Below are 12,915 nucleotides of genomic sequence, written 5' to 3' on the forward strand. Positions count from 1 at the left end.
AGAACAATTTAAAACAATTGAAAAAGGTAGAGTACAATAGGGAAGAGTGCAAAAGTGAGTACTTTTTTATACAGTCAAGTCAGGTGGTAAGTGCTAGAATTAGCTAGTTGTAAGTAGTGCTACGAGAGAAGATATTCTCTGAAGAGCTGGGTCTTCAGGAGTTTTTTGAAGATGGAGAGGGATGTCCCTGCTCTAGTAGGAACTGGTAGTGCGTTCTACCAACGAGGAACAACAGATGGAAAAAGTTTGGATTGACCTGAGCGTACCGGTGGCAGAGCTATACGATGTTTGTCTGAGGAGGGCAACGGTCGGGGGGTAGCATATAATGCCTGTATGAGGGCATTCGAGTAGGTGGGAGCAGTAGGTTTAGCTGGGAGGACCAGTAGTTTGTTTTTTGAGAGGTTTAGCTGGAGGTGGTGTGCCTTCATCCATGAAGATATGTCTGAGAGGCAATCAGAGGTCCGTGTCGAGGCCAAGGGGTCATCAGGTGGAAAGAACCGATAAAGCTTTAGCAGTGGTATGAGAAGCTGTGCGAATGTATAATCTGTCCCAAAGAAGTGGTGTGGATAGCAAAGAGAAGGGGGCCCAGTACTGAGCCCTGGGGGACCCCTGTGGTGGGATGGTGAGGTGCGGACAGATGTCCAAGCCATGATACGATAAATGAGCATCCTGTGAGGTAGGATTCAAACTGATATGGACTGGGTAATATGTTAGGAACAAAAGGATGCCACTTCGTTATTTGGGAATGAAAATGATCAATCCACAGAGGACTGAATTCAAAGACCCCCCGAAAATCTAAGTGGAAAAAATGACATGGCGAGCTAGTCCATTTTGCTTGAATTTCAGCGCAGCAACTCATGATGGTACTCAGTAGTTCGTATGGCCCCGACATGCTTGATGGCATCGGGGCATGCTCCTAATGAAATGGTGGATGGTGTCCTGGGGAATCTGCTCCCAGATGTTGACATGGCCATCACTGAGCTCCTTGACAGTCGGTGGTGCAACCTGGCGATGTTGGATGGACCAAAATATAATGTCCCAGAGGTGTTCAATCGGATTTAAGTCAGGGGAGTGTGGGGGGGACAGTCAATGGTATCAATGCCTTCATCCTCCAGGAACTGCCTGCACATTCTCGCTACATGTGTCCAGCCATTGTTGTGCACCAGGAGGAACCCAGGGTCCACTGCACCAATACAGGGTCAGATAATGGGTCTGAAGTTTTCATCCTGATGCCTAAGAGTAGTGAGTGTGTGCGTCCTTCCAAGGATATCCCTCCCCAGACCATCACTGGCCCACCACCAAACCAGTCATGCTGAATGATGTTGCAGGCAGCATTACATTCTCCAAGACATCTTTAAATGTCACATGTGCTCAGGGTGAACCTGGTCTCATTTGTGAAAAGCACAGGGTGTCAATGGCGAACCTACCAATTTTGTAATCTATGGCAGATGCCAATTGAGCTGCACAGTGCTGGGCAGTGAGCATAGGTCCTTCCAGAGGCCATCGGGCCCTCAGGCCACCTTCATGAAGTCTGACAGTGTGGTCAGAGACATTCACACCAGCGGCCTGGAGGAGGTCATTTTGTAGGGCTCTGGCAGGGCTCCTACTGTTTGTTGTTGCACAAAGGAGCAGATACTGGTCCTGCTGCTGGGTTAAGGACCGTCTACCATCCTGCCCAGCTCTCCTTGAGCAACTGTCTCCTGGAATCTCCTACATGCTCTTGAGACTGTGCTGGGAGACACAGCAATCCTTCTGGCAATGGAACGTATTGGTGTGCCATTCTGGAGGAGTTGGACTACCTGTGCAACGTTTGTAGGCTCCAGGTACTGGCTTATGCTACCAGTAGTGACACTGACCCTAGCCAAATGTGAAACTAGTGAAAAATCAGTCAACCACGGAAAATGTATCATTTGCCACCACCTCTAACATTCCTGTTTTTACAGACCTATCTCCCTTCTTCCTTTCTTGTCAAAGTTTTTGGAGAAAATGGTCTTCAAGCAAGTCTTGGACTTAGTATATCAGACAAACCTGCTAGACCCTATGCAGTCTGTTTTCAAGAGTCATTCTACTGAAACTGCTTTTCTGTCTGTGACCGAAGCATTGACAATAGCTAAGTCCTTATCTAAGTGGCTAAGTCATTCTACTAGACTTATCTGCAGCCTTCGATACTGTTAACCATGACATTCTCCTTTCTACACTATCTGAACTGGAATGTCTAGGAAAGCCCTTGACTGGTTTAAATCCTACCATAAAGGGCACATGACCTCACCACAGGTGTGCATCAGGAATCAGTATTAGGGCCCCTACTTTTCTCTATTTACACACTTCCTTGGGTGAGACCATTCGCTCCCATGAATTTGATTATCACTGCTATGCGGACGATACTCAACTTTACCTGTCTTGAGCTTTTAGTGTTTCCACCAGACTTGGCGCTGAACGCACTAGCAAGTGTCCTAAAAGTGCTGGTTCACTGACTAGCATGAGCCCTAATGTGTCAGGAGGGAGCTAAACTCATAAGGTATTACATATTTAAATTAGCTTCATTGACAGGCATAATCATTTTATGGGATGCAAAATATTAAACTACAATAAAACAAAATAGACCTTTTCAAACAATCACTATAAGCCTTAAAAGAAACGTTAGCATATGCTAATTGGCCCCACCCACCTCAATTGAATTAGGCTAACAGTAGGATGTGTTGAACTGGGTTATGTACTAATTTATCTAACTATGACTGGGTGTATGTACTAATTTATCTAACTCTAGGATAGAAGACAAAATAGCTAATTTCCCAAAAGGCAGCATATGTTTCTTTAAGAGACTTGACAGACACTAGCATCCAAGGGTTTTAGCCTCCTTGCTAGCATGCCAGCCTCTAGGGGGCAAATTAGAAGGATTGAGCCCAGGCAAGTGCAGGGTTTAGTCACACAGTCAAAACTTCTCACACAGCCCAAACGCACCCCAGTTTTTGACTGTGTCAGAATGTATGGCTACTTCCTTAAAATCTAACATGTCTGCCATTTTAATTATGCATGATTGTCTCATTATGTATTTAATAATGCTGAAAGATGGCTGTAGACATGTCATATTATGTGTTAAAAGCAGCATAGCATTATAAATGTAGAAAAAAAGGGCATATTTTGGTGGCCATATTTGAAGTCAAGATAGGGGCCACTAGGGGGCACTATGTGTTGGGGTCCATTTCAATTTTTGATCACTAGGGGTAGTACTATACCTGTACCAAGTTTCGTGCTTTCTGCAAAAACTGAACAATTCAGGTAAAAATCTGGCCTTAGCCGCTGTACTAGATATGTTTAATGCTATCTTCATATTCTGTCGATCCTCTAACCTATTTTCATCCCTTTTGCTTCACAGAGGTGATGCAGAGAACTTCTTTGCTGATAACTGTTTCTCAGATATGCTGGTAAAAGTCAATCTTGAAGAATCCAAATCAAAATCTGAAATTTCCAACACAGGACTGTCAGGTCTGCTATCTTGCCTCTTGCTTTAAGTAATATAATCATGGTAATGAGGAATGTCAGGTTTAGGAATGGTTAGGAATGTCAGGTTGTTAGAGGTGTTATCATTGTCATTCGAAAATCCGTGTCTGCACCATTGCGTTTCCAATAATGCAGGATGGAAAGGGAACAGTTGGAGGCTGCTTTAGTGTTGCCGGTTTTGTGCAAGATTAGCTTTAACTGGCAAACTTGGGAAATTAGCTTATTTGCTGTCTCCCCCAGAGTTGGATAAGACAGTGGTTTTCAAAGTGAAAAAAAATAAAAGCAACAAATAAATACATTTGATAATTTTAAAATATACCTATTACTATGAGGGTTGTTATACAATGCCATTATAATAATTTGTCGCATATCTGAACATTACTATTATTCCCAGTCATTATCATGGAAAAAATAGAGTGATGGCTCTCATATAGCAGAAAGCCCCAAATGGATTTTTTTCACACTGTATGCTCAATCGCGAAGTGCTTGTGGCTAAAATAATTATTAGGATAAGCTTAATGTATTTTTACATTTGCCGTAGTGTTGTCGATGGGTTTAATAACACATCAAGGGGGTCCTTGGCCAGAACCTAGTGGTATTTGGGGGGCCTTGTCGTGGAAAAGATTGGGAACCCCTGGGATAAGATGACTTACTCCTATTAGAAATTCTCTGACATACTCTTCTCGTCTCTGTGCCTGCTGTAACTCTACTGTAAGTCTGATGCAGCAACCGTTAGCCTAGCTTAGCATAGTTCATTGAGGTGGCCAGCTCCAACTAGCCTTAAAGGAATTATCCGGAGTAAAATGCACTTTAGATCAATTTACGGATGATTGGGAGTACATACGTTGAGTTTCCGGAAATGTTGCTGCTGGCGTCTTTAGGGGAAAGTCCGTAGGAGTAACACGCTCTGGAAATTCACAATTTCGTTGCCGTTTTTTTTTTTTTTTTTTTTTTAAACATAGTCCAGTATTTCTTTCGAAATTGAAATGAAGTTGTATGGACTGGACTATGTTTTTTTTTTTTTTTTTTTTTTTTTTTTAAACTGCAACGAAATTGTGAATTTCCAGAGCGTGTTACTCCACACTCTGCAATCGACTCCTACTGACTTTCCCCTAAAGACGCCAGCTGCAGCAGCAACATTTCCGGAAAGGTACTGGCTTTATGAAATTCATTCTGGACTCTCTATCCGACCACATAAAGACCTCGGGATACTTCGGTTTGGCTTTAGGGACCCTCTACTCACTACCACGTAAGTGTAATGTTGTTTGGAACTGTAGAAGAGGTATAACAATAGGGTTTTGTAGCGGCGAAATGACTTGCCCTGGTAAAAAACGGTAAAATCGAACTTTCTCAAAACACATCCGAATGACATGATTTTGATGTCAACTCAACGTATGTACTCCCAATCATCCGTAAATTGATCTAAAGTGCATTTTACTCCGGATAATTCCTTTAAGCTAGTTAAGTGACAAAATAACTCCAACATTTTCCTATTTACATTTGACTTGTATGGTTACATGTACAAATAGCAATGTAAAATGAGACACAGCAATTTTCTAAGCATATACATACTTGGAACTATGTTCTCATTCAGGCAAAGCACTGCTACCTGGGTAGCACCTGAAAGCTTCGCTTTGACTACTGCAAATCCCAAGTAGCAGTGCTTCTTTTTTGTATTCATTTGAGTTAACTGTATTTTGTATTGAAATATAATTTAATGCAGGATGCATAATGCAGATTTAACATCAGTAATGCTCTTCCAAGGCTATTCCAAGGAAAAAAGTAGTAATGTATGTAGCTATCATTACTCAGTTGTTAGCATTGATGAGATGGTTGTTTGTTGAACGGGTGGGTTGGCTAACATTAGTGACGTTAATAGCTTTTGTGGTAATGAAGTAGATGTTTATCCTCTGAATATTAACCTTCTCTTTAGATGAGGATATTGATGCTGTTCACCTTCAAGATGAGCTGAAACTGTACTTTGACACGGTTGTGCCCTCAGCTATGCAGAGAGGACCAGTAGATGGCCTGGACATCTCAACAGTGAGTGTCTCTCTCTACCCACATATTTTGCTTAAACCTCTATTTGAATATTAAGGAAATTTAAATAATGTTTGTGCACTTTTATTTTGGTGGTTATGTACACTCGACACATGGACCTTTCCGCTTTTGAGCGGTTGTTCCTGCCCCCATAGTTACTGTTGAGAAATAGCATGATCTGAGCATTTCTTAGACTGACCTAAGTTGCATATGTTCTGTGTTAACATGACAGAACAAGGTCAAATGCTCTGCTCATCCATTCAATCAACCCTTTAACTTATTCTGCAGTAGGTTATTAGCTTAGCTCATTATTGCCCACCTGCGACTGATACAGTGGCGTAACGAGCCAACACCGGGCCCATATGCAGGATTATCAAGGCGGGCCCCCCTTCTACAGCACGTGATAACGCAATGTCCACGAGTAGGCTACCATGAATAGGACATGATAGCATCCTTGAGACACAGCATATAAGAGATGAGATGACTGACAAAATCAGGAGTACGTGCACCACAAAAACAAAAATACTGGTGAAGGCGCACAACACATGAAAAAACACTGCTGGTGACGGCGCACTATAGCCTAACACATGAAAAAACATTGCTGGTTAGGCTACTATATGAAATTGCATTAATGATAAGTCATTATGTTATGCTAAATCGTTCATTTAGCCACAAACATAGCACTAGTGCATAATAGAACTGCCCGTCTGCACTCTTAGACTGAGCTGCCCCCCTTACAAAAAAAATATATATATATATAAAACGCAATTTTGATATTCTTAGAAAGCGAAAATAGGCTATGTGTGAGCGCAGATAGGTGCGTCCGATGTATCAGCTGGAATAGTGATGTGAGTCGCCGAGCAGAGGTGATGAATGTCACAGGTGAGCTACATGAAACTTTGAGAATTCAAATTCAAATTATGTTAGGAAAAAACGGTGAGTATCCTAGTGTAGCAAGAAGCATATTTTTTCAATGTCATTAACGTGAACAATATTAGACAGCTAACCGTATGTTGCATTTTTGCACGCGAAAATGTATAACGAGTCTATTTGATGGAGAATAGCCTACGTGAACTTTAAACCATTAAGATGGGCAATAGGTGAATAGGCAGACATCATTAGTCTATTAACCTAAAGGCTAATGAATAACTTTAGACAAGGTGCATTGCTCCTAAACTCAAACAAGTTTATTTATTAGGCCTACCTGGTTTGGTCCAACAAAGATAATCTTAACATGGACTATGCTGGGCTGCAGTGCCGGCGCTCCGCACACGCACATCACGCACTGCGCGTAGGGCACCAAGTGCCTGGGGGGGCACCAATATATCTGGGTCGTGAAAAATCACCACAATAGGCTACTTGTATTAACAAATAAAATATGTATAAAGCATGTTAATATGCAAAAGCAATACAAAAGTAATATAGGCTTAGACCAAATTAGTCGAGAAAAAGGTGAATCTCCTGTGCAGCCCTCTCTCCAGTCTCCCTCTGGTGCCCCCCTCCCCCACCTCCCAGTGGTCTGTTCGATTATTCCTCAATCCCAAATTTGGCAGACAGTAGACACATCACCTTGAAAAGGCACTAAGAGTCGGGGGCGGATAAAAAGAAAAAAGAAGACAGCGGGATGATGCTCGCGCTTCACTTGCAGTTAAGACAATGTTTAAATAAATAAAAAAAAAGTTTTGTAGCCCTTGCGTGTATGCATGCCTATGCCAGGTAATACTACTACCACCGTCAATACACTTTGTAACGTAAGCTCCTACTAGCCATGTTCATGTTCAAGTGTTAGGCCTACATTGCAAATAATTTGATGCTGGCTAGCTAGTTATTTTACGTTGTGGATATGGATATGGATTATGGGTTATTGAATGCAATTCAACACTTTACTTTAACGTTAGCAATCGGTGCATACAGTAAGACTAGCAATACAATCCTTCCTCAGGTTGATAGCTAGCAATGCTATTTCTGATTATGCTTAATCTGGGTTTGCTATTTCTTTGAGCCATCAGAGATATAGTCAGGTAACGTTAGCCTATTAGCCTAGTTTGCTTTGCATTTCAGGACGCTTTTTTGGCGTTTGTTATTATGATCAAACGATCTAATTGTGTAGTGAAAAAGTAACGCTACAAGTGACACTTTCACAACGTAATGAAATGATGATTGGGAACAACTCTTGGTAAGGTGAACTTTGGAAAAACTCTGCAACTGAACATGATATGATTTTGCCAAATTAGACAGCTTTAGATAAATTTACTAGTTGTTGTTCTATGCGGTCATTTCCAAGAGGTTCATACTAGGCCAAGGCGACATCTGTTGGTGAAACTGCAATTAGAAAAAAAAAAACTAACTAAGAAATTCTGAATGTTTTTTATTCCTTTGGTGGTGGTTGGTTGGGGTGTGTGTGTGTGTGTGTGTGTGTGTGTGGGGGGGGGGGGGGCACCACCAAGCATTTGTGCTTAGGGCACCCAAATGGCTAGCGCCGGCCCTGCTGGGCTGTGTTAAGCTCTGAACAATGTCCGTTTTACAGTGAAAGGCCCGGTGGCGAGTGACGATTATAAGCCTAATTGTAAAGCAAAAGATTCACTGAAAGAAAAAGAAAATGCCATGTGGTACATCAAAATTTAGCTAAAAATGTGGAGAATGCAATGCAATCAAGCATTTTGGGCGATGTGGAGTGACAAGCCGGCAGCAGATTAAATGCCCACGAGAGAGAAAAAGATGCGTTTTAAAAAGACGTGCACAGACCGGTTTTAATATGTGCAGACCAAAGCTGCAGCAAGCAGGTGATATTTAGCAATTTGCGATAGGGGGCCCGGCCGTCAATCATGTATTTCCAGTGTGATGCGGGCCCCTGATTGGTCCGGGCCCGTAAGCAACCGCGTACCCTGCTTACCGATAGTTACGCCCCTGGACTGATATCTACACACACCACCAGAGTAGTGCTGCCGCGATTAGTCGACTTAGTCGACCTAATCGACCATGAAAATTAGTCGACGGCAATTTTTTTAGTCGTAGAGTCGTTTTACTATTGACCGCCTATTTATTTTTGGTCTCACACGGCTGTAATGTTATATTAACTCTATGTTATAAACTCTTGAAAAGTACAATGACTGTCTTTGGATGTTAATTAAACAGGCTACTAAGACTTTGGCAGTCATGTTTTAAACCCCACTATGCACGCAAGTGTTAACGCCAGCAGCAAACCTGCGTGTCTACCTGCTTTCAGCGCAATTCATTATTAGGCAGAGCTAAGTGGGGGGAGCTAAGCTAGTAGGTTACGCTAGTCCAGACTCTGACTAATATAGTATTGTGGAAATTGAAATAAATGAAGTGAAGTGTCTCACGTTGACAACGCAACGGCGTGTCATTACTGTAATTCAATACAAAAAAACGTTAAACCGAACATGCCGCCGCCCGTGATATCAACAATCAAGGTGCGCGTCATTTCCCATGGTCAATAAGTCACAACGCATATTTTTTTGCGTTCAAGCCAACTGATAAAGTGAAGTAACCTATGTGGTAAGACGCGCAAAGTGCCTGTAGCCTACTTGTTTTGAACATGCTGATGTTAGGCTCATTTGCAAAGTCCTCAACTTCTGTCGCCTTTCAAAGTCCAGCGTGCGTCAAACTTTGGGCCGCGCGGACCAGCACCGGCCGTAACGTGGACATTGCTGGTCCGGAGCCGCGGAGTGAAATTATTCCCGGGGCTTCGTCTGATAATTTGCTGCGCAATTGATCAAGGAACCGCGGACCGACAGAAAAAGAAAACAAACTTTTCTGCAATCAGTAGGAATTACTTGCTAATTTGGTGTCATCAAACATAGAGGCATACAATTTAATGGTGGTATGAGCGTTCATTCAATGCGCGAGAGAAACGATTTGAATAACGTGGCCAAAAGCTTGTGGCATGATTAAATATGTCAATATTCTTTCCATTTGCCTACCAGTATATGATGCTTGCATGAGGGAAACATCCCAAAACGATGACACCCATATAATTGCTTGTTTTGAGAAGTATTTATCATGCAACCATGCAAAAGCAATGGAACTATTCTAATTATATTTTACATTAGTAAAGCAGTCCTCTGATGTGCATGTTTTCAAACTTTTTGTGAACAATGTTAGCACTTTAAACACTGGCTGCTTTGAAGTGCATGTATAACAATATAGCATAACAATAATAATTGTGATGTGATATACCGGTAATGATAATTTGATGGGGGGTGGGTTCATGTAGGTGGGCCCTATGACCCCAAAGTATGCCATGAATGGGCCTCAGGTCAAAAAAGTTGTCTATGTCGATGGCAACACTGGCATACAAATAAAGTCTATCAAAGATTAGTCGAAAGATTAGTCATTAGAAAATTAGTCGTTAGTGGCAGCTCTACACCAGAGCCACCGTTTGTTTGTGGGACAAAAGAAGGAGCTACAGGAAAATTGGACAATTTGATTGGTTTTAAGGTTATTATGATTGACAGACCGGAAAGGTCCATTAGAGACCATGTTTTTGGTTTGTAGTGCATCTGACGGTCAAGCATTAGTAATGTTAGCACCACCATGGACGTGTAGTCGACAACTAGTATGAAAGTCTTCTCAATAGGGCTGGGCGATAAAACGATAGCGATATGTATCGCAATAGACATGTAATCGATATCAATAAAAAATGCGTTCGATAGAACATTCGATAATTAAAAGCAACACACACCTCCCGCCTTACGTTGTCCATAAATAAATAGGCTAAATATATCTTGCATTGTAGCTAGAGTAGACGATAGAAGTAGGCCTACCTCAACACAGACTCTCAATGAGTCCTTGCCCCGTGCGCGCTCTCTCTCTCTCTCGCTCTCTCTAGGTGCATCCCTCCTCAGCATGCGCATGTAATCCAAACATTCACAATCGTGCAAGACGACTGAATTGCTATTAAATCCGGTTCGCATCATTAGCACGCTGCACGAATTTGTTCAAAACTGTTGCATTCAAATTGACTGCTAAATTCTAATCAACTCAATCCCGATGCAAATGGGAAAAGTAGGCTATTTTCCAAGACTCAAACGGCCTGTCCCAAGGAGAAAAAGTATTAATTTGAAACACACGTGGGGAAACTAACCAGTAGACTTACTATGATAAACTAGCAAATTACTTTGTTTACAATTTATTTCCAGGCTTCAACCAGTGCTGCTCATTCAGACTTATGTGCACAATTATTTATTTGAGTGTTTTTCATGATTGTGGTGCTATTTCTTTTCCCTGTTTGCTTTGATTGATAACTGAGGTGATTCAAATAAGAGGAAGGTTAAGTTTAAAATAAAAGTGTTTAAATTGAACTTTTTTTCCCCTTCTGGTCCTTATCTGAAATAGATTTTTAAAAAATCAATAATTATCGATATCGAGCGATATGAAATACTTATATCGTGATACAGTTTTCAGCCATATCGCCCAGCCCTACTTCTCAACTGGTAAAAGGCCTCAACAAAAGACGGTGTTACAGTGGACTGAGCAGTGTTTCCTCTACATTTATTTCAGCATGGCGGCCCCCCACAGTTTAATTAATACCGCCACGGTATCAGAATCAGGGCAGACGCACATTTGCTTTTTAAATAATCCTGCGACCTATCCTCCCCTGCTGGCTGCCGCTCACATTGCAATTTAACAATAAGTAGCCTAAACTAGTCAGATGTTATTATGGCCCGTCCAGTTTCAGTTCACATATTATATATTGTATTGATGTAGCCTATTTAAAGCATTTACTTTCTTCTCAGTGTTTCCTCTTCATTTAGCCGTGCCACTGCTTCAGAATTAGGGGAGACGCAAAATATTGCATCCTGCATTTTATAGACGTTAGTGGCATGCGCTATCAAGAGCTTCCATGTGCTACACATGTTGTCAACATCGCAAAAACTAAAATTTTCGCACAACTTGGTGGAAAGGTGTAGCACAGGCCAAGGAAAACCCATTCATTTCTGAAGCTGATCGTATAAAGTATTTCCCATATCGTAGTCTATAGGCCTAAGCTCGCTCGTAACAACAGCAAAAATGAAACTTGATGTTTCCGCGAAGACACCGCTGTTATATTAGATGCGCACTCAATCGTGAATCGACGCAGTAAAAAAGCAACGTCTGCTGGTAGTAGCGAAGGTTAATTTTGCAAAACATTTTGTATGCACTCGCGGTGATGGCCTAGTAGGCCTAATGTGAATCGCGGACTATAAAGTAAAGGAGATTTGCACCAAATACAGGCAGTGTTGTGGGTTGTGTTTTTACAACGTGTTGGCACAAAACTTAATTTCTGTCATAAACGAAGTAAGCTAAGCGTTTCTCCATTGTCAACGTAAACTACCGGTATGTTCAAGCGCTCAAGTGACAAAACTTTAATGCATGGGTTAACGTGACGTGAGTTAGACAGAAGATGGGCCTGTCTTAGTTCCTGAATCCTGTCCCTCTCAAGTCACGTTAGGCTAGAATAACTAGAATTAAAAAAACATCCCGGGAGTGACACCCGACCAGTTTTTTCATACTAACCTTTTTTTTCTTGGGGGTTGGCTGCGCTGCCGCCACTGTTAAAAAAAAAAAAAAAATAATCTAGCGGAAACACTGCTGAGGATAGTATTGAGACCCTGAGAGGCTGTTTTTTGGGCACAAACTGGAACATCTTTCACAGCTTGGCACTTAACTGACGCAAAGTGCATCAAAAAACACACCATTTCTTCTCTGTTACATTTCTCCGGAACTGTTCATCGCAGCGAGCTGAAACCTTTATTGCGTGACAGAGCAGAAATGGGGCTTTCCAACGCACTTGTCTGTATGATCAAATATGATAATTAAAAAAAATCATGAAATTAAATCAAATTGCATCATATTTACAGTCTATACTTCTCTGCGTTCACCTGCGCACCCATTACTCTCGTTTGAATTACTCGCAAACCCATGATCGCATAGATATGGGAAGCATATCAGATGAAAGAGGAGACCTGTCAGACATGCTTCAGCAGTACACACCTTCTCGTCCTCTCAGGTCCCAGGTGAAAAACCTGCTAGTAAAACCTACTGTTAGAACTAAACATGGTGAAGCAGCTTTTAGCTGCTATGCGGCTCAGCTGTGGAACCAACTTTCGGATGACATCAAAAAGGCCCCAACTGTAGCCAGATTTAAATCTAGACTTAAGACCAAACTGTTCTCAGATGCTTTCTGCTAACCGTGCCGAGTTACAAATTCTGAATCTGCCTTGATAATTATTCTACCTTGTCTTTTACTACTTTTGCCTTTGCTTTTGCTTACTAATTATTCTTTACTTTTAAATGATTTTACCTTGTGTTTTATGTTTTCTTTTTATTATGATCTTTACTTTTTAACTATTCTTTAACTATATTTCCCTT

The 12,915-nt window shown here is 41.5% G+C and overlaps 1 protein-coding gene across 4 annotated transcripts in view; it reads left to right on the plus strand.

Moving 5' to 3' along the window:
* Positions 1 to 12,915, plus strand: part of cep192 (centrosomal protein 192) — a 108,282-nt gene that overhangs the window by 17,403 nt on the left and 77,964 nt on the right. For all 4 annotated transcript variants that reach the window (XM_076281206.1, XM_076281209.1, XM_076281207.1 and 1 more), the window contains exons 4-5: positions 3,377 to 3,486; positions 5,435 to 5,544. In XM_076281206.1, the coding sequence (XP_076137321.1) occupies positions 3,377 to 3,486; positions 5,435 to 5,544 (220 nt within the window). The remainder of the gene's footprint in view (positions 1 to 3,376; positions 3,487 to 5,434; positions 5,545 to 12,915) is intronic.

The sequence above is a fragment of the Alosa pseudoharengus genome, unplaced genomic scaffold, assembly GCF_046254945.1.
Source record: "Alosa pseudoharengus isolate Yale_2024_CS ecotype anadromous, Long Island Sound unplaced genomic scaffold, YU_APseudo_1.1 YU_APseudo_1.1_scf_12, whole genome shotgun sequence".
In the NCBI taxonomy this organism is placed as follows: domain Eukaryota; kingdom Metazoa; phylum Chordata; class Actinopteri; order Clupeiformes; family Clupeidae; genus Alosa; species Alosa pseudoharengus.